Source organism: Podarcis vaucheri (assembly GCF_965113315.1).
Source record: "Podarcis vaucheri genome assembly, chromosome: 7".
NCBI classification, from domain to species: Eukaryota; Metazoa; Chordata; class Lepidosauria; order Squamata; family Lacertidae; genus Podarcis; species Podarcis vaucheri.
The window spans coordinates 90,333,694-90,355,292 of record NC_138765.1 but is presented as its reverse complement, the minus strand read 5'-3'; the positions used below and the strand labels follow the sequence as shown (position 1 = coordinate 90,355,292).

The 21,599-nt window shown below is 47.4% G+C and overlaps 1 protein-coding gene across 3 annotated transcripts in view; it reads left to right on the top strand.

The window, feature by feature from the left end:
- The window catches only part of FER1L5 (fer-1 like family member 5), a 102,114-nt gene extending 88,389 nt beyond the window's left edge, over positions 1–13,725 (top strand). For all 3 annotated transcript variants that reach the window (XM_082229648.1, XM_082229649.1, XM_082229647.1), the window contains 6 exons: positions 3,681–3,822; positions 7,875–7,974; positions 9,061–9,272; positions 9,944–10,053; positions 11,016–11,163; positions 12,495–13,725. In XM_082229648.1, coding sequence (XP_082085774.1) covers positions 3,681–3,822; positions 7,875–7,974; positions 9,061–9,272; positions 9,944–10,053; positions 11,016–11,163; positions 12,495–13,328 — 1,546 coding nt within the window. In that variant the 3' untranslated portion in view covers positions 13,329–13,725. The remainder of the gene's footprint in view (positions 1–3,680; positions 3,823–7,874; positions 7,975–9,060; positions 9,273–9,943; positions 10,054–11,015; positions 11,164–12,494) is intronic.
- Positions 13,726–21,599: the final 7,874 nt, after the last annotated feature.

Sequence of the window (21,599 nt, the reverse complement as noted above, 5' to 3'; positions counted from 1 at the left end):
CCTCCTCCAGTCTGCCGGGACTTCGCCTGTTTTCCAGGAATTCTCAAAGATGACTGCCAGTGGTTCTGAGATCACATCTGCCAGTTCTTTTAATACTCTTGGATGCAGTTCATCTGGCCCTGGAGACTTGAATACATCTAAACTAGCCAAGTATTCTTGTACTATCTCCTTAGTTATTCTCGGCTGTGTTTCCTCTGCTGAATCATTTGCTCCAAATTCTTCAGGTCGGGCATTGTTTTCTTTATCGGAGAAGACTGAGGCAAAGAAGGCATTGAGGAGTTCAGCCCTTTCTGTGTCCCCTGTTTGCATTTCACCATCTTCTCCTCTGAGTGACCCCACTGTTTCTTTGTTCTTCCTTTTGCTACGGACATACCCATAAAAGCCTTTTTTGTTGCTTTTAACCTCTCTAGCAAGCCTGAGTTCATGCTGTGCTTTAGCTTTTCTGACTTTGTGTCTACACGTGCTGGCTCTTTGTTTGAATTCCTCTTTGGTGGTTTCCCCCCTTTTCCATTTTTTATACACATCCTTTTTTAATCTTAACTCAGTTAAAGGTTCTTTAGATAGCCACCCTGGCTTCTTTAGGCACCTTCCATGTTTCCGTCTCATTTATATTGCCTCAAGTTGTGCTTTTACTATCTCCCTCTTAACAAACTCCCAGCCATCATGAACTCCCTTTCCTTTTAGTATTACTGTCCATGGGATCTCACCCAGCACTTCCCTAAGTTTTATGAAGTCGGCTTTCTTAAAGTCAAGAAGTTGAGTCCTAGTATACTTGGCTGCTCCTTTCCGCTGTATAGTAAACTTCAGAAGAGCATGATCACTCGCGCTTAATGATCCTTCCACTTCTACCCCACTAACCAGGTCATCAACATTGATTAGGACCAGATCTAAAATGGCTGTTCCTCTTGTTGCTTCTCCCACTTTCTGGACAATGAAGTTGTCTGCAAGGCCAGTGAGGAATCTGTTTGACCTTATGCTCTTGGCTGAGTTTGACATCCAACAAATATCCGGGTAATTGAAGTCCCCCATTACTGCTATCTCCCTTCCTTTTGCATGCTTGGCCATCTGTTCCAGGAAGGCATCATCTATGTCCTCCATTTGGCTTGGGGATCTATAGTAAACTCCCACAATGAGGTCTCTGTTATTCTTCTCTCCCTTAATTTTGACCCAAATGCTCTCACTTTGGCTTTGAGGTTCTAAGTCTTGGATCTCTTCACAGGTATACACATCTGTCAGAGCTGCTTCCAGATCCTAGCTCACAGAGGATCACGCTAGCCAGCGATCATTAAGTAAAAGTCTTTATTGAGTTACAGTTTCCATTCTCAAGCTGCTGCGTGCAACTCTACGTCTAATAGCTAGATCGGCGAAGCTCCGTCTGAGTCTCCGCCCCTTGCGCACCAACTTAATATCCTAGCCCTGCTCCACCTTTTCCGCCTGACTGTTCTCCTCTGGGTCCCTCTGCCCCCTGGGGTCTCTTCCTTCCGGGATTCCTCTGACGCCGACCCCCCGGACCCTCCTGTCTCCTTGCGCCGGGCTTTAGGACCTGGCTCCCTCTCCGGGCTGCCTACTGCGTCACTTTCCTGTGCATTTGAACTTGGCGTGCGCGCCCAACCTTCCACTTTCCGTCTGACCATTTCTTCGCTCCCTGATGGAGGTGTGGCCACTCCTGACTCGTGCCCTCCCTCCTGTTGTGAGCTGCCAGCGCTTGATCCCTGGCGCCCTTCCTCTTCCCTGCTCTCTGGCGGTGACGCTGGTCCCGATTTCCAACTGCTCCCCTCTGAGTCCCCTCTGGCTCTATCTTCCTGGGATGTCCCCCTAGGCTCCCCCCTTGCCCTGGCCACTGGTGCTCCTTTCTGTGAATCTTCTGATTCACTGGAAAGACTCGGAGATCTCGGGTCGTCGTCATCACTCATCTTTTCCTCTGCCTCCTCCCCCTCGCTCTCTGTTTCCTCCCTTGCCCTTGCCTCTGCTCCTGAACCCCTGACAACATCCCTGACATATAACGCCACTCCTCCTCCTTTCTTGTCTGGTCTGTTTCTCTGAAATAGATTGTATTGAACAATGTCCATCTTCAAGAAACTGCAGTCCGTGATCTAAGAATCCAAACCGTTCCTGTTCACACCATTTGCGAAGCCAGCTGTTCACTTCCACTATTTTTCCCTCTCTCCCTGGGCCACGTCGTTCAACTGGGAGGACAGATGAGATGACAATTTGTGCATTTAATTGCTTCAATTTCCTGCCCAGAGCCTCGTAGTCTCTTGATCTTCTGGAGGCTATTGCTTGCAGTGTCATTGGCTCCCACATGAACCAAGAGGAAGGGGTATTTGTCAGTGAGTTTTATGATTCCTTGCAGTCGTTCAGTTACATCTTGGATCTTAGCCCCGGGGAGACAGCACACCTCCCGAGACATCTTGTCAGGCCCACAGATCACTGCTTCTGTTCCCCTCAGTAGGGAATCCCCTATCACCACTACACACCTCCTCTTAGGTTTGGTCGGGGTTCTTCCATGAGCTGTCCGTTCCAAGGTCGCCTGCACATTCCCTGAGGACTGACTTTGCTGCCCGTCTTCATATATCTGATCGACTGTAATGAGGGAGAGATCCTCAAATGGAGTCTGTTCTTCGTCTTCCATGCTAGGGGAGAGGACTTCAAAGCGACTGTGCATTTCTAAACAATCAGAGCGAACCCTGGGCCTCCTACTTCTTTGAGTCACGTTTCTCCATATATCTGGCACCTGTGTTGGTGAACTAGCCTCCTTCTCATGGGTGTCCCCTGTCTCCTCTTTGGTGGAGACGGTGTTCTCTGTTGCTTCCAAGAAGAGCTCCAGCTCTCTAATTCTTTGGAGTGTAGCTACACGTTCCTCCAGTTGATGGGCTTTGTCTTCTAAGAGGGCAATCAACATACAATTGCCGCAGGTAAAGCTGCCTGCAACCTTTGGCAAGATGGCAAACATTGCACAGGAACTGCAGGCGACTGCAGCTGTTCCCTCACCCTCCATCTTGAAAACGTGTCGTTGGGGGTGGCTACAGTGGTCCTCCATCTTAAAAAGTGTGAAGACAGGACAAATAACCCACCCAAAAAAACCTAGGTCTCCCCCAACAAACATTTGAGACTAGCTCCCCTAAATCTAAAAGATGGATCAAACTCAACAGAAACTCTGCCCCCTCTGACCTTTGCACAGGGAGAGCAGCTGATCAGCCACAAGAAACACACACACAAGAAAACCCTTTAGTCTAATGCAATAGTCTGATGCAAGAAATAAAAGATGGGTTTTCTGGCACCTTAAAGGGGTGAAAGTAGCCTTTGCCAACCTAGTGTCCTCTAGATGTTCTGGAATGCAACTCCCATCATCACCAGCCTGTATGGCCTTGTGTTGCTGAGGCTGATGGGAGTTGGAGTCCAAAAGATTCAGAAGGCCTCAGGTTGGGGAAGATTGGGCTGGATGATACACTCCAGCAGCAGAGATGTCAGGGGAACCTGGACTTTTTGCTCTGCATTCAGCTCCCGCCTGTCCCTTGCCTAAGGGTCATGGAGGAAGAGGGACATCTCTCCCAAAGCTGCCAGCGGGACTAGATGATGCAGCTTTTCATTGCCAATGTACCCAAGTGTGCCCTAGAATCTGGGATGGGGCAAAAGAGTTCCTATGAGCAACTCCAGCATCTCCTTTGCCCTGGTTCCAGGTGGATGGATGGCCTGGAGGAGGACAAGCAGAAGACAGATATCCATTACAGGTCCCTGACAGGAGAAGGCAACTTCAACTGGCGCTTTGTGTTTACCTTGGAGTACCTGCCCATGGAGCAGGTCTGCGTTCTCACCAAGAAGGTAGGTGGAAACTGAAACAGAGCATTGCTCCAATTTAGAAAAGGGGAAGTGGCCTTGGCTTCCTCAAAGCTTACCTTACCCCATAGGAGCGCCCTCCACCACGTGGGCCGCCAGAACTGGCGTCTTTACAATTGACATATCAGGCCTGCTCTGCACTTGCAAGGAATCAATCTCTTAATGTGTGGCAGCACCTGTTCTTTGGAACTCTCTGCAGGCACCTTTGCTGCTCTCTTGTTGATGCCTCCTTTAAAAAATCCTTTGGGCGCAGGCCACGCCTAGACAGATATGAAAATTTACAGTATGTAGTTTTTTTCTCCCATTTTAACATTTTAATATTTCTATTTGCTTTTAAAATCAGTTTATTTTATTGGTGTTTTCTTGTGAATATTTTATATTCATTTATGCAAACTGCTTTGATTATTATTATTTGTTTTGACTAAGTAGTACATAAATTTTGTTAAACTTGAATGAATGAATGAATGAATGAAGGAGGGTTGTGTATGGACAACCAGCAAAGCCTTCCTATCCTCCATCTGGCAAATCCAACTCAAGAGATTATGATTATATTATTATTTCTTAAATTTATATACTGCCCTATACCTGGAGGTCTCAGGGTGGTTCACAGAAAACCTCTCTCTGCATATCATCTGCTGGAGGATAATCAGAGGCACATTGACAGGCACACGGCTCTCTGTGGTGCACACATCATTTTAATGGATACGCTCATTCATATTCTGGCACACTTAGTCCACGTAAATTTAATAGCACTTATAGTTCTCAGATGCGGGGCACTTCCAGGCTGCTGCTATTTTCTAGTGGGTTTCAGTCATGTAGCAGCAATCACAGCTGGTTAGGAGGTCCCATGCAACAAATAAGTAAATAAAACCACTTCCCCCAAAAGATCAGACTTTTTGCAATAAAGGAAGTGACAGGAAAATGCCCTGGAAAGTGTGGGATAATAACATTGGCTTTCATGTGACATAGTCTAACCCCCCCCCCCAAAAAAAAAAAAAACACAGACTGATTTTTAAGGAATTTGGCCCTTGAATTGAAAAAGGCTCCTCAACCCTGATCTGCACTGAGTGGCAAGAGCTCTCTGGGTTCCCTGGCAGACAGGGGATCTTTCCCATTAGCTGCTGCTGAGAATCTGGAGCTGCCTCGTGAAACACAGGGGCTCTGTCTCTGGGGATGCTCCAGTCCCACAAAGCACTTTATGTTGAAAGCTCCTCCTCCTCCTCCTTCTCCTCCTTCTTCTCCTCCTTCTCCTCCTTCTCCTTCTTCTCCTCCTTCTCCTTCTTCAGCGATCCCTGGTAGCCGAGTAGGATTGTCTTCCATGAACACGGTTTTAACAATGAGTCCGTAAGTGACTGTGGAGGCCAATTCTGGATCCACACGTCCTTCCACAGTGGGGTCATAGGTGGTTAATCTCCACAGCTGTGAAATCCCCAGATCGACTCCAGCAACAGTTTAACAAGCTCCCTCTAGAGGAAACAGTTTCTATTTGTATCCATCTTTTGAAAGCAGGTCCAACAAAAGAAAATTACTTTCATTTTTCAAATATTTTGTTTCTTTTGAATGCAAAAGGCAACATTGGAATCAATTTGTTTCTCTTTTTTAACTATCTGTCAAAAGATGTTCCATTCACAGTCAATGAACTTCCCCAAAAATTTCTGTCTCTGCCACCCCGTTCCCAGGTTTGAGACGGTGGAAATTTATCTTTCTTTACTCTCTTTCCTGCAGGCTTGAACAATCTAAAATTCCCCCCCCTCTTCTCCTACTTCCAAGAGGGGTTTTGGTGGTTATAACTGAAGGAAATTTAGTCCTTTATATACGACTTTCTGGACTTTAGCTTGTAAAATTTTTGCTTCAGTCTACTTACAAAAGCGGAAGGCGGACTTCCTGTTTAGAACCTTCCCACTTCAGTGCCAAATTAAAATGTTTCGTAATCCAATTTTCCGTTCTACTCACGGGTACTTGTTTAGAGTCCAATTGTCCACAGGAAAAAGTGCTCTCCTGCAACAGCTGTGCGGCTTCACTCCGTAAAAGTAGCGGTCGATTCAAAACACCGCGCCGCTCACCCCACGTCGTTTCGGATCCCCGAAAAAGGGTTTCCCTGCGAGTAGGGGAAGCGCTGTTGGTGTCAGCCGAATCCCACGTTCCCAGGCTTCCTCCGCCTGGGATTTTTAAGGGGTCTCTGCCTTCGCTGCGGCGGCAAGACCCGATTTTCACAGAGTGGGTTCCTCTCGGTCAGAGGAACTCCGCCATTGCCGATGGCGCTAACCCGGAAGTCTCCCCATAGATGGTCTTTGTGGCTTTAAAGAAACTCTGTGTATCATGAGTGTCGGCTAAGTGCTGGATCTCCTGAGCTTTTTTTTTTTTTTTAATCCGCGAGCCTTAGCGTTGGCATAGGTTTTTTTCTTAGTGGCACAGTTTCTATCTCTTGGCCAGATTTGAAAGGCCTTCCTTTTCTTTTCAAACATGCGTTCAATCTCACTGTCATTCTCATCAAACCAATCTTGGTGTTTCGGTTTGGTATCCGATAGTTTGTTCACAGGCGGCAACAATGGATGTTTTTAGCTTGGTCCAGTGTTCCTCAATGTTATCAGGGAATTCTGAAAGCAGATGGTCCTTAAGAGTTGTCTGGAAGCAGTCCCGCTTAATGGGATCTTGAAGGGCTTGAGTGTTCATTTTGTGCCTTGGCTTCCTTCCTTGAAGCCAGCGTTGAGGTATAATCTTAATAGCCATCGTGGAGCGTATTAGTCAGTGATCTGTCCAGCAGTCGCCGGCGCTCGTCATAGCTCTGCTAAGGAGCACATCATGGCGATCTTTAGCACGGACAATAACATAGTCTAAGAGGTGCCAGTGGTTTCACCAAGGATGCCTCCAAGATGTTTTAAATTTTTTGTTGTTGTTGTTGAACGAGTGTGTTGGTAATAACAACATTGTGCGCTGCACATATCATCAAAAGTAAAATTCCATTCTGGTTGCTGTTGCCAATTCCTTCTTTCCCAATAGTCCCAGGCCACAGATTGAAATCTGGCAGCAGCAGCAGCAGCAGCAGCGGCATGGGCCTTAGGTAATTTTTCACAATGCACATTTCCCCCTTGTTGCTTCATCTTGAAACAATTCCCTCCCCATTTCATCAGTTTACTTTAATACTGTTGTTGTTGGTTATTTGGCTTGTCACTTGTGAATTTTTAGTGTCATCCCAGCCCAACACACAGCGGTCGTTTTTGTTGCAACTAAAAACTTGCTTCATCACCAGGAATATGATCCATGTCCCTGGTTAGCTTAATGATGGTTCATCTAAATTTCTGTGAAAATAGTCAGGGGGCCCAATGTGCTTCCTCCAGTGAATAGCCCTGGAGCAACTGGCCGGCTTATCTAGCTAATAAACTTGAAAATAATACTCCAAGTTGGTGCTGCCACCTAGTGTCAAGTGTTTTACCACACTCCTTTCTCTGGAAAGCAGTTTCATGCTGTTAATTATAGAATCACAGAATTGTAGAGTTGGGAGGGACATTGAGGGCCATCTAGTCCAACCCTCTGCAATGCAGGAATCTCAACGAGATTATACATGACAGGTGGTCATCCACCTTGGCTTAAACACCTCTAAGGAAGGAGAGTCCTCCACCTCCCAAGGGAGACAGTTCCACGGTCAAACAGCTCTTACTGTCAGAAAGTGTTTCCTGATGCTTAGTCAAGATCTCCTTTCTTGTCACTTGAAGCCATTGGTTTGAGACCTACCCTCCAGAGTCAGAGAAAACAAGCCTGTTCCCCCTTCCATGTGACAGCCCTTTAGATAGATGGCTATCATATCTCCTTTCACTCTCTTCTTTACCAGGCTATGCATGCCCAGTTCCCTCAACCGTTCCTCATAAGGCTTGCTTTCCAACCCCTGGTTGTCTTGCTTGCCCTCCTCTGTGCTCCTGCCCCACAGCCTCGGCGCCAGCTCCCAAGTGTGGTGGAGCTGGTCCTGACTTGAGCAGGTCTGCCTTGACGCCTGTCCTGCATCTCCCATTTCAACAGCCCTTCTTCTACCCTGTTTGCAGCAACATTTCTGGAGCCTTGACGAGACCATGCAGAAAGTGCCCCCCAAGCTCATCATCCAGATCTGGGACAATGACAAGTTCTCAGCTGACGACTTTATAGGTAAAAAGAATCCTGAACCTGGGGGGCAAGACAAGGCTTTTCACCCCATGTCCTATTTCAGGGTGGGGAAGCTTCTTCACCCTGAGGACCGCTTTCCCTTCTGGGCAGCCTCCCAGGGGCCACATGCAAGTGGCAGGCAGGGCCAGAGCCAACTGTGGGCAAAGCCATAGCTTTGGATTTTGCCTTGTACAGTCGGCGAGGTTCCCTGTGCACATGCACACATGCACACTATGCTCCACCCAGAGATGCAAGAAGCATTAACAAAGAAACTAGTTGCATTCTAGTCAGGTATCATGGACTGGTTGGACGCAGTGGGAGGAGCCATCTGAGGGAACCTCCAAGGGAAGAAGGCTCAGAGCCCAGGGAGGGGTGGTGGGACAGCGATGGGTGGTCAGAGGGAGATGAGGGAGAAGACTGGAGGGGGGGGAGCTGGAGAGGTAACAGGGCTTAGTGAGCTGGAGGGAGTCTATGGCAGACAGAAGTCCAGAATCAGAGGCAAGAGCTGCAGCAGGAGAGGAGGGAGGCCAAGAGGCAGAGAAGTCAGGTTGCTGAAGAAGCAAAGGGGTCTCTCCCTTCTGCTGAGATAAGCTCTTCTCCCGCCTGGTCTCCCAGAAGCAGAAGATGCATGAAAAGGGTGGAAGAGAGGTTGGCTGCATGCAGGCAGAGTCTCTAAATGCTTGAGAAAAACCTTGGAGAGGAGGGTACTCAATGGGGGGGGGGGTACGGGTGGACTTTCAGTCTTGGCAACTGAACTATGGGGCAAGACCTACCAGGGATGGGCTGCTGTGCTCTTTAGGCTTGATACGCCACCAAGTCTGTGCAGATCATGTTCTTCCAAATAAAAAGTTAGCTTCAACTTGCACAGTGTGATTTATTGTTGGTTTGCTCCTGACACCAGGCAAAAACACTCATGGAGGGTGCAGGGTGTGGCCTGGGGAGTGTGGCTGTGGCCAGGATGCGGCCTGAAGAGAGTCCAGATGGAGGGCTGCATTTCCCCCCAGGCCTGAGGTTCCCCTGCCACCAAACATGCCATCTGTCCCTGCCCTTCACAAAGCATGGGGACTGAGCACCCGGTTCCACTTGCAGGAATCCTGGAGCTGAACCTGAACAGCATGCCTCAACCCGCCAAGCGCCCCCGCGACTGCACCGTGAAGATGCTGCTGGAGGACACCGGTGCCGCCACCTCCACCTCTTTTTTCCATCGCCGCAAACGGAAACCTGTCTCCCTGTTCAAGCAGAGGGAAATGAGGGGGTGGTGGCCCTGCATCGTCTTTGAGAAAGACAAGCCTCGCGTCTCGGTCCGTAAGGCATCATGTGCCAGGTCGACCACACCTCTGCATGTTGGGACTTGGGTCTGGGGGCTAAGAATAGCAAATAGAACGGAGGGGAGGGGAGGAGTTCATTTCATGACCTCCTAAGCCAGCCTTTCAGAAGTTTTGGTCTGTGAAAAACAGCCATGGGGCTGGAGGGCTCTCAGCTCTGCCTGTCTTGTTCTGGGCCTTTTCTAACCCTTCCCAGCTCTGCTGTAGCAAAAGGTTTTCCAAAGGTACCATGTGTCCCATTCTCCACATTTCCTTCCCTCCAAGTATTCAAGGCTGGGCATGCCTTGAACAGGACTAACAGGAGATGCCAAATTAAGAATGGTGGCACTACAGACACACCGCTCTATGCAATTGCTGGAAGAGAAGATACCCCAATGAACAGAAGAACCACCCCCATATATTGAAAAATATGCATACATTGGGTATTCAGTTGAGGAGTTACACTAATGTAATGACTTTCAGCTATGCAATTTAACACCCCCATTCCCTGCCCTCCCCACCACCACCTAAATCTGATCCACAGGTTTCTCCAGTCAGTTGGGAGTGGGGAGAAAGTAGAAGTTACACTTGGCAATTTTGAGTCGTTGCTCTTTTCCGTTGAATACCACCCTGGAAACCCCTCTGCCCATCCTCTCTCGTTCTCTTAGGGCAAGGTGGAAATGTCCTTGGAGCTGCTGACAGAAAAGGAGGCTGAAGAGCGGCCAGCTGGGAAAGGAAGAGAGGAGCCCAACATGAACCCAGTTCTGAAGCCACCAGAGTAAGACTGCAGCGCCTGGGTCCCCCCCGGCTGCATGAACTACTGGGGAGGTAGAAATGGGGAAGGAGATGTCATTGTGTCAAGAAGGAAGCCTTTGCCAATCTAGTACCTTGCAGGTGTTTGGAGCTATAGCTCCCATCAGCCCTGTGCTTGGCTGGGGCTGATGAGAACTGCAGTCCAAAACATCTGGAGAGCACTAGATTGGCAAAGGCTGTGGCAGAGCATGTTTCCAAAGATTTGGTGGCTGGGAGGCTTCTGTATGAGAGCTACACCAATTAAGCCACATGCACCCAGTTTGGCTAGCCTGCTCTGAGCACTGTGCCCTCTGGCACTCTCCGTGCCCATGCCTGCCTGGCATCTGTGTGGGCCCTGAGGACCTTTCCTAGCTGTACTGGTACCGCTCTAAGCAGCACTGGGCACCTAGGCCTAGGTGCAGCCACGCTTTGAATTTTCCACAAGAGCAATGTTAAGATGTTCTGGATACTGCTTGGTATCCCGTTTTTATATGCAAACATATAGAAACGACATGGTGTAGTTTGTATATGTTTGCATTGTTTTTACACATGTAACTGTTTATAACTGTTTTGTGTCTTTGACTTTAAAATTGTTGTTTTATTCAAGCTGGCACCCCTGCTGGGGGCACCCCCTGCCTGAAACCCTAGAGAGCTGCTGCCAGTCGGCGTCGAACAGTTGCAGGGAACCTTTGGCCTTCCAGGTGTTGCTGAAGTACAACTCCCACACCCCAGGCAAATGTGGCTAATGGGCAGGTATTATGGGAGTTGTAGTTAAGCAACATCTGGAGTCCCAGAGGTCCTGATGTATACCATATCGAACTAGGTGGGCCAACAGTCTAACTCAGTGTACGTCACCTCCCCATGTTCTTAAGCCAGGGAAGATGGAGACAGCTGCTGTAGGCAACATCTGCTTAACTTTTCTTGCCCCTTCCTTCTCCCCGTGACCAGGAGGCCGGAGACTTCTTTCCTGTGGTTTACAGCCCCGCTGAAGAGCATCCACTTCGTTGTGTGGCAGAAGAGCAAATGGAAGCTCTTAATTTTCCTTTGCTGTGTGCTGGTGATTCTGCTGTTTGCAGCCTTCATCTACGCAGCTCCTGTGAGTCTGCTCAGGAAGAACAAAGGGGATCAGGCAGCTTGGGCTTAGCCACATACCTTGCTAGATCTTGCCCAGCTCTGCCCCACTAGGTGCAGCATCAATCCAGGCTAGACTGTCTGGGAGTGGGGCTGCTGTAGTTCACCAGGCTTCATTCGTCCTCAGTGGGAAATCTCTCTGTCTTAGAGCAGGACTACAGGGCCTGCATCTCATGTTTGGGCTTAGAGATTTAGGGCTGCTGTTGGATTTAGAGACTTAGGGGTGCTGTTGGTGTACTAGCACCAACAACATCCTCCCTGACCAAGCTGGGTGAGGTAGTCATGAGCAGTGTGTGATGGAATCCCGATAATTCTGGGTGACACCAACTTTCACGCCAATGCTGCTGTTGGGTCATTGGTTCAGGATTCCATGGCAACCATGGTGCTGTCTCAGGTCATCTTCAACCCAATGCACAAAGGACCTACTCTTGACTTGGTCTTTGCTCCAAAAGGGATGAAAAGTGATCTGGAAATGGGTATGTCATTCCATCATTATGGTTGGACCACGTCCTGATGAAGGTTGGACTCATAGCAGCTATCCCTCTCTGCAATCAAGGTGTTCCACCCTCTGAGAGCAACGGATTCTGGTGGATTCCTGAATGCTCTGGGGCACTTTCTGGTGGACAGAGCAGGTGAATACTCCCGGTATTCTACGGAGTTGTGTGCAATGAAACAGGCTAGATGACTGCTACAGTGCTGGTGGTATAGATCTTGTTCCAAGGGCTAGCAAGCAGCGATTAAAGTGCATAATCACACCTCCCATGTGGTATCAAGGGCATGGCCTCCACTGTGTCCTCAAGTAATTGTCCAGGAAAGCTGCTCCAGCTTGTCTGAAACCTGGTCTCATCTGCCGGTAGGAATGGGCCTCTGGAGGCAATGAAAGCCCGTTGTGGTCCATTGTTCTGAGAATACAGTTTTGCTTGATGTGGCAACATTTCCCGAGAGGAATTTGGGACATCAGCCTCCCCCCCCCCCCATCCTGCCACCAACACTTGCCCCCCTCCCACCTTACCTTGGTCATCTGTCCCTCTCCCCACACTGCCAACTGCGGCCTGTGGCTGCAGGCAAAGGCCATGGGGTGGTAGAAACGGAGGCTACAGCATGCCAGAAGCACATCATCACCATGCTTCTGGAAAAGATAGTGGCCTGGGCCACAGGCAGAAGCCATAATACTGTGCCCAAAATGGGACAAATGGGATTACTTTCAGAAGCCAAGGTGGCTTCTGTAAATCCATGATATCCCAGTAAAATTTGGACAGTTGGGTGGGATGCTATTACCTGTTTTTCCCCCTTCAGGGCTACCTGGCAATGAAGATAATCAATCCGATGGGAGGGAGACGCTCCATAATATACCAAATGCCTCCAAAGAAGAAGGAAACTCTTGAGAGGCCACCTGAAGAAGCTCCTGAAACACTGCCTCCAGTTGCTGAGAGACCACTCCCATCTCCCAATAAGTTGCCACCCACTCCCCAAAATCTACTCACAACTCCCGAGGAAACACCCACTACTCTCAAACCTCCCACTACCAAGAAACCACCTAAAGCTTCCAAGAAACCACCCAAAACTCCCAAGAAACCAGCTCCAAAGAAGCCACCCAAAACTCCCAAGAAACCACCCAAAACTCCCAAGGAATCACCTCCAGTTCCTAAAAAACCAACTCCAGCTCCCAAGAAACCACCCAAAGCTCCCAAGAAACCACCCAAAGCTCCCAAGAAATCACCCAAGGCTCCCAAGAAACTACCCAAAGCTCCCAAAAAATCACCTCCAGTTCCTCCAAAATCACCTCCAGTTCCCAAAAAACCAACTCCAGCTCCCAAGAAACCATCCAAAGCTCCCAAGAAACCACCCAAAACTCCCAAGGAATCACCTCCAGTTCCCAAAAAACCAACTCCAGCTCCCAAGAAACCACCCAAAGCTCCCAAGAAACCACCCAAAGCTCCCAAGAAACTACCCAAAGCTCCCAAAAAATCACCTCCAGTTCCCAAAAAATCACCTCCAGTTCCCAAGAAACCACCCAAAGCTCCCAAAAAATCACCTCCAGCTCCCACGAAACCACCCAAAGCTCCCAAGAAGCAACCATCCACTCCCAAGAAGCCACCACTGATTCGCAAAAAGAGGCGCACCTGGTAGTTAGCTGCAGTGGAAGCAAATTATGTCTCCAAATGCTGTTGCTTATAATGTCTTGCACCAGAGGACCACTCTGTTCATGCTCCATCTTGCCTCCAGATATCTGGCAAAAATGGAGCATAGCTGCTTCTAAATCATAAGCCTACATCAGACAATCCTCACCTAATCTTTGCCTTCCTACAATTATGAAGGCTTTCTGATCCCAACCACAAATTTACAGCAGAATCACTGAATAAAACTAGCTTGGGGTGGGGAAGCAGGGAGTAAAGCACCACTGTAGAAACAGACTATCCAAACAGACTTATGCTCAATTCCCGCCCATCCATCACCATATATTTTAGCATATTTCACTCTCACAGACTATAATATTCCCATAAAAAAAATAAAAGTTAAGCCCTAAGTCTCGCTGCTTCTAGAAGTGGGATTGTTGGTATTTGCTGAGCAATCCTGTGGGGTGTGCAACTGGCTTGGGCGGGGCTGCACTCCCCCTAAAGGGTCAGGCAAGCAGCTTGCGGTGGGGGGGGCGTCATTGGCTTGGCACTCTTTGGGGTGGAGCAACATCTTCAGCCATGTCTTGCTAACAACATTTGTGGCCTTACTAAAGAGAAGGCATGCCTTGCTTCAGTGCTACAGGATGGGGTTAGATTACTGCAATGAGCATCACATGGAGTAACCCTTGAAGACAGTTCAGAAACTTTATTTGGTGGCATATGTGGGAGCTAAAATGCTTGGATCACACGGGACCTGTTTGCACCAGTTATGTTGCTTACCTATTTGCTTCTGACCCCAGTTTAAGGTGTTGCCACTGACCTTTAAACCTTAGTTTGGGACCAGGTTATCTGAAGGGTCCTCTGCACTCATAAAAACCTGCCTGAGACATCCTCCTGCCTGAGGTGAAAGTCCATACATGCCTCATTCCGGTAGCTGACTTTTCCTTCCCTCTACAGCACTGGAGGGCAGGCAGCTATTTATTGTTTGTTTGTTTTTGTTTGTTTAATAATCCCCCTTTCCTCTCAGGAGCTCAAGGTGTCACATTTTGCTCTCCCTCTCCCTGTATTATCCTCACCACAACCCGTAACGTGGCTTGGGCTGAGAGATGGTAGGTGACTGGCCCAACATCGGGCTTCATGGCTGGGTGGGGATTTGGACCCTGGTCTCCCAGGCCCTAGGCCAACACCCGATCCCCTACACCACCACGCTCACAGACCGCATCTGTGTGTCTCAAGAGACAATGGAGTGTGCTTCCAGGGATGAGTTCAAACCATTGCATTAGTAGCACCAGTGTCACCTCCCCAAGGTGCAAGACAAAGTGATACTCTCAGCCTCACTGATGGGGCCCAAGAAGAGCAAGATGTTTGGCACCAGCTTGGCTGCAGGAGCTGCTGAAAGGCGGCGTACGAGGCACCATTCAACTGACTTAGGGACTCCAGATTTGCGTAGGGTTTACTCCTGAGCCTTTTCTTCTCCCAAAGATGTTCTGCAAAGCAGCGGAGGTTCAGGATCAGTTTTCCTGCTTCTAGATTCCCAGGTTGATGAGTCCTACCTGCTCTTCACTGCTCTTGTCAGATGGAACATACAAGACAGGTAGGTGATACTTGTTACTGAAACATATTTACATGAATTTGTATCTGAGATTGAGCAATGTTTACAGACTGGCTCTGATGCAGACATAATAATAATTTATTATTTATACCCCACCCACCTGGCTGGACTTCCCCAGCCACTCTGGACAGCTTCTTTATGGGCTTCTGTTTAAGCAAACATTTACCTGCTGCTGTTATATTCAAGGTTACACTGAGTGCTGTTTAAAATAATTTGGAATGTTGGAGCTGACTCAAGAATTTGGACAGGTTGCAGGTTTTAAGTTGAATAAGATGAAAACCAAGGTTCTAGAGAAAAATTTAACTATGAATGAGAGAGAAATGGAACACTCAGGATGAAACGGTGAAATCAGTTATGATTAAATGGGCACAAGATGTTGGACATAACATAATGATGGCTGACTGGGAACGGTTATGGACCACAGGTATGAAATTTACGGCATGTAATGCCTTAAGAGAAAATTTAATGAAAATGACTTATAGGTGGTACATGACACCAGTTAAGCTTCAAAAAATCTACCATTTGCCCGATAATAAATGTTGGAAATGTAATGAGACTGAAGGTACATTCTTTCACCTTTGGTGGACATGCCCAAGGCTTTAGACATTCTGGGAGATGATTTATAATGAAATGAAAAAGGTATTTAAATATACCTTCCTGAAGAAACCAGAGGCCTTTCTCCTGGGCATGTTCGGCCAATTGGTGCTAAAGGATAGAACTTTTTTTATGTATGCAACATAAAAAAAAGGTTCTATCCTTCTTTAGCACCAATTGGCCGACCATGCCCAGGAGAAAGGCCTCTGGCTTCTTCAGGAGGAGCTGTTCAATCTTATGCCAGTACCTGATCAGCCACACTGGATGCCAGGCTGCTTCCAGGCCTGGTTCAAAGCCCTAAACAGCATAAAGGTTAGCCAGAACATCACATTCTCCTGCATACACTTACCCAAACCATAATATCCTCCTCAAAGCCCTTGTTCCATGTGCCAACACTCTAGTGAAGTGAGGCGCATGGCCCTCACAAAGGGATCAGCCCTTCAGCTTCAAAATAGCCTCACATCTGGCATCTTCTTTGCTCTTTTCGGCACCAGATGAAGATCCTTTTATCCACCCAAGCCTTGTAAACAACTTACACTTGGAAATAAAACAGATCTGTGCTCTTTTAACATTAGAGTTCTGCTTGTTTGATCGTCCAAGCTGCTAACTAGTTTTATTTTTCCTCCACTGGAAAGTGAAATTTATATGTTACAAGTTGCTGCATTTTTAATTACTGGGCTTTTTGTATTTTAACATCTCATTCTTCATTCTGTGAGCTGTTTAGAGATCCCAACTGTGATAGAGTAAAAGAGAACTAAATGAAGCCACCAATGCATACAGCGGCAAAGAGCCTTCGGCATCTGTGTTTATTGTCAAGACACAAAAACAAATACAGAGAAAAAGGCAGACGAGCATACAATCTTTTTACCAGATCAGGCAAAAGGGGGGGGGGGGGGCTTTGAAAGAAGCAATGCTTCCTGGCTACAATATTGCTTCATCACTATTTCAAACAGCCTTCACCAAGCAGGTGTTCAGTAGATCCTTGAGCCTAGATCTACTATCAGCGCCAGCCATGCTGTTTGGAGCTGATGAGGGATGTCAGCCAAAATATCCAAAGGGCACACCATGTTGGCAAAGGCTGATGTAGGAAACTTCTCTTCAGAAAGAGGAAGGGTCCTCCTGCAGCCACTAACTCAGCAGCTGCCCCACAGCCAAATGCCGACCCTGCTGAAGCACAGCATTTGGGCGCCAGTGAAAGTGAAGCCCCCACATTAAAAAAACTGCAGTGGGTGTTTTCCTTTAGCAAGGAAGGTACTGGCGTCCCTCGTGTCCTGCTTTGCTTGATGCTCTAGAACCAACATGAAAAGCCCACCACCCAGGACCAAAGTACAGAAAGGCGCTTGGCATTGTTGGAGCAGCTTCTGGAGGCTCACACACTCCCCCAATTCTGCCTCATACCAAGGCTGAGCATTAGTCTGTCTAGGCTGGGGGCGGGGGGGGGAGTAGATCTCTGGGCGGTTTGGCAAGTGTTTGCTTCTCAATCCTTTAGCAATAGCAACAAATGCAAAAGGCTGCTTCACTACAAATTAGGCCACTGAATTCAAGAACACTTGGAGTTTGTGGGTCACAAGACCCAGAAGCTCACTTTTGTTACTAAATTCAAATTACTGCACTGTGCAGTGAGCAAAAGGCACCCTGTTCATACAAGTGCACCCAGCTCTTAAAGCCACTAGTCTTCCACTTAGTGCAGGTGGTGAATCTTGGGGAGTCCAATTAAAACAAAATAGATCCTGGAAGCTTGAAGTCTGCCCACCCAATGAAGTGTTTCTCCAAAGCCTTAAAGCAGCATTTTGTTTTAAAAAACTAGAGGTGCCAGGAATTGATCCAATGCTTCCTGCATGCAGAGCATGTGATCTCCCTAGGGCTGCCACACATCCAGGTCTTCCTGGACATTACCAGGATTTCAAAGGTGGAATTAATGTCTGGGGGGAATTTCCTAAAGGTGGTGCTTTGTCCTGCTGGATCTTAGGTAAGTCAATTGAAAAATCTCGGGGTTTTTGTGTTTTTGTAAAAATGAAAAAAGCTCAACTTTTGGGGTGTCCTGGTTTTTACTTTTTGAAATATGGCAACCCTAGTTCTACCATCGTTTGTGGAGGTTGCAACACGGATATAGAAGTAAACTGCACAACCCACTTGAGCCTTTGTGGCAGGTCTCACCCCTTAGGGATCCACTGTCACTAATCCAGAACTCTTATTGAAACAATGGGAAAAGCATGCCATCTTCTTCCTCCTTCCACTGCTCACTATCACAACTGCCACTTGAGGCAACCAGGGAGACTCCCCCTTGATTACTCCTCCGGTTGCACAAAGATCTGTTGAGTCTTGGGCCTGAAGCTGCACCTCACCTTGGTGAGCTGCTATCAGGTGCAGCCTGGTAATCCAAAACATGGCTTAGCACAAGGGTGTGCGCATGCAGGTTCTGCGAACCACTGTGCGCCTGCCTGGTCACGTTGCTGATAGGCTTTGCCCAGCTAAGCACACCTGGACAAACCATAAGCTGCAAACCATAGGGTAAACCGTGGTTACAGCTTGTGGTTAGCCAGGAGAGAGTTAAATCTGACAACACACTATGCCAAACTATGGATTCACTCAGCACAGCACAGCATCAACAGAATCAGAGAGGATCAAAGCTCTTCTTGCACAGCCTGCGTAACTGTGTTAAGCCATAGTTTGGCTTGCAAGACCAATACAGGCCAATACAGAATTGCTGTTGTCTCATGTGACCACCACCAAGTGCCTCCCTAAACAATAAGAAATACATTCACTTGTTTATATTAAGGACCCTATAAAATTACAGCCTGTTTCTGAAAAGCAGCTTGTGACAGATAGCAGCAAGATTTAAAACACATCCCCAATGAGAAGAACACAAGATCCCTGTGAGTTCCTCAGACCAGTTCCCAAATATCCACTAGTTGCTTTTGAGCAACTTTACCAATCTTTATGAGCTAGGGAATATTTGTACTTCATATCCCAGCTCTGAAGGCTGTTAAAACAGTGAAAGTTTTTTTTATTAAAAAAAAAAACTTATTACGAGATGATGCTGCTTAGCACAGCAACTCTCAAAATCATCCTTGTAACAAGACTCCCCCCCCCATGTGGTTTCTTCTTCTTTCCACAAAGGATCCATTTTTATAATGAAGTCAAGCTCACCACTCTGCATACTCCAAAGGCTCCCTCATGAGAAGTGTTCCCTGCAGGTAGGGCAAGTGGGATCGGGTCAAAAGAGCAATCTAGCCCAGGATCCCTGCAGACAACATGGACCAGAGACATTTGGGGGCAAGGTCACAATGTGCCTCCACCCCACAATTATTCAGGGCAGCGCACATGGTTTTTTTCTTTAAGGCTCTCCTAGAGCAGTGTTTCCCAACCGGTGTGTGCCGCGAGACGTTGCCTGGTGTGCCGTGGGCGCAGAGTTAAATTTTTCATAATTCACTACACCTGTTTTTTTTTCTTTAACACATAAGTTTAAAATGGAATGTGAAAAGTTATGAGCCAGCTGCTTAGAAGATCCCCAAGATGGAGTCAAATAAGCCAAAAACTCAGAAAAGGCCAATGCTTAAAAAGAAAAGCTCAGGATTTTGCGAGAGCCTAAGTGTCTTATTGGTTTGCATGTTACCTCATCCCAATTTAGTTAACAAATTATATTGCTTTTCAGGAGCCTTTTCTATTTAGCGATAAACATGGGCTTGTCTCTATCTCTGATGCAACTGACCTTTTGTATTAACTGCAATAAATATTATGTTCATAAACTTGTCCTAGTTAAAGGGGAAACAGGAGAGAAGTGGGGGACCTCTAGTCCAGTGTTTCCCAACCTTTTTTGGGCAAAGGCACACTGTTTCATGAAAAAAATCTCGAGGCACACCATTAGAAAATGTTTAAAAATTTAACTCTGCGCCTATATTGACTATATATAAAGTAATTCTCTTTAATAGGAATCAAATAAACACAAAGAAAGTAAATCCTATGGGAAAATCCTATGAGAGAAGAGAGCAAATGTTATTAGAAGCTGGGGAAATATCCATGTAAACGTAACGGATTCACATACTTAAAAGGAGGTGCTGCGCCCTTGACATAGGCCTGTAAAAAGGTTGTTGTTGGCGTTGTTAATTGAATTAGTATTCTACCTTTCAACCCAAACATCTCCAGGGCAGTAATGTAGCTGGCATGAGTCTGATTTAAATTGTGCTTATACTGCTTATACTGTGAATCTAAATTCAATTTCATTTATAATGAATTGATTTATTATTTATTAAAGTATTTAGGCTGCCTTTCGGGATAAAGAAATCCCCACAGAGTGGTTTGCAATGCAATGCATTGCAATAAATAAAATAAAATAAAATAAAATCTATTTAAAGCTCCACAAAGGTTATGTGGGACACTGTGATTAGGATTTCAATAATTTCCTGATAGTCCAGTTCTCTGTATTTCCCAGGTGATCCTTATTTCACCTGGCCTTGGCTTTCCTTGTGCTGACTATCCATTTTCTTTCATAGTATGGGAAGAGACTGTCCGCCCAAACAAACCCAACTGCTGCCTGCTTTACAGAACCTCCTGGATGACTACGGATTTGTGTCACTGCCCATTTCCATGAAAGATTTATTCATGCATTTTGCACAATGCCACAATCCCACATGCAACTTTTAAAAAGGATAATAAAGGATGATCTGCATGACTGCCTTGGCAAGCGCAATACCTGCCAGGCTCAACGGCCGGTCTCGCGCTGCCGCTTCCCGCGCTCTCAAGGCCCCGGGAGGAGGAAGGCGTGAAGGGAATCCCGAAGGCGTGAAAACCTCGCGCATGCGCAGGCCTTCCGCCTGCGACAGCCCAGTAGGCCGGCCGAAGCGAGCGGCGATGGGATGTGGGAGGGAGGTCGCTCGCCGCCCCGCGTGTGCCTATGTGGGGCACGTTACAGCCCCGTGACGTCAGCGCCACGCAGGCAGCCAGACGGCGAGAGCCCCGTGCTGGGCGGCCTCTCCTCGCCGTCGCCGCCCCGCCTCTCGCCGCCCGACTCGCCCGCCTCCTCCCACGGCACACCAGGCAACGTCTCGCGGCACACTAGTGTGCCGCGGAACACCGGTTGGGAAACACTGCTTTAGAAATTGGAAGGGGTGCAAAGATGAAAATATGCACAGTGTGACAGTGACCTGGCTCTCCCCACTTCACAGGGAAAGCACAGCTCATTTCTATAAAGAATCATGCTCAACATTTGTGCAAGCAAATGCATCCTCCCTTCCACCAATGCACACCCCAAGGTACCTCTGCCTCAGGGGGGTCAGAGGTCAGGTCAGGCAGCCAAATTCACTGTAAATAATAAAGCCTTCAAGGGGACTTCTGAGTTGTATGGAGCGTGTTCAGTGCTGGAGAGCGATGGAGGTCAGGTTCCCCAAAGAACTGGGAAAAGTCACCTTACATATATATATATATATATATATATATATATATATATATATATATATATATATATATATATATGCTTTCGTAGATTTTCACGGGTACAGGAATGCAGGTTTTGGTGTCTTCGGGTGTCTTCCCGTGTAAGAGTCGGGGTGTCTGGGCGACGTTTCGACGAGGTCTCACTCGTCATCTTCAGGCTGGTGCTTTCGGCTTCTTGTTACTGGAACAGAGCAGAATCTGGTGTTTGAGTTCCTATAAATACTGTTGAGGGGTGTGGTGTATAGCCTCCAACGTTCTGGGCAGAGAGGAAGTTCCTAGATTAGTGTGCCTTTTCTTCTTTTGTTCCTTAATTACTTGAGGGATATCTTGAGAATATCACTCATGAAATCACTCAAGATATCCCTCAAGTAATTAAGGAACAAAAGAAGAAAAGGCACACTAATCTAGGAACTTCCTCTCTGCCCAGAACGTTGGAGGCTATACACCACACCCCTCAACAGTATTTATAGGAACTCAAACACCAGATTCTGCTCTGTTCCAGTAACAAGAAGCCGAAAGCACCAGCCTGAAGATGACGAGTGAGACCTCGTCGAAACGTCGCCCAGACACCCCGACTCTTACACGGGAAGACACCCGAAGACACCAAAACCTGCATATATATATATATATATATATATATATATA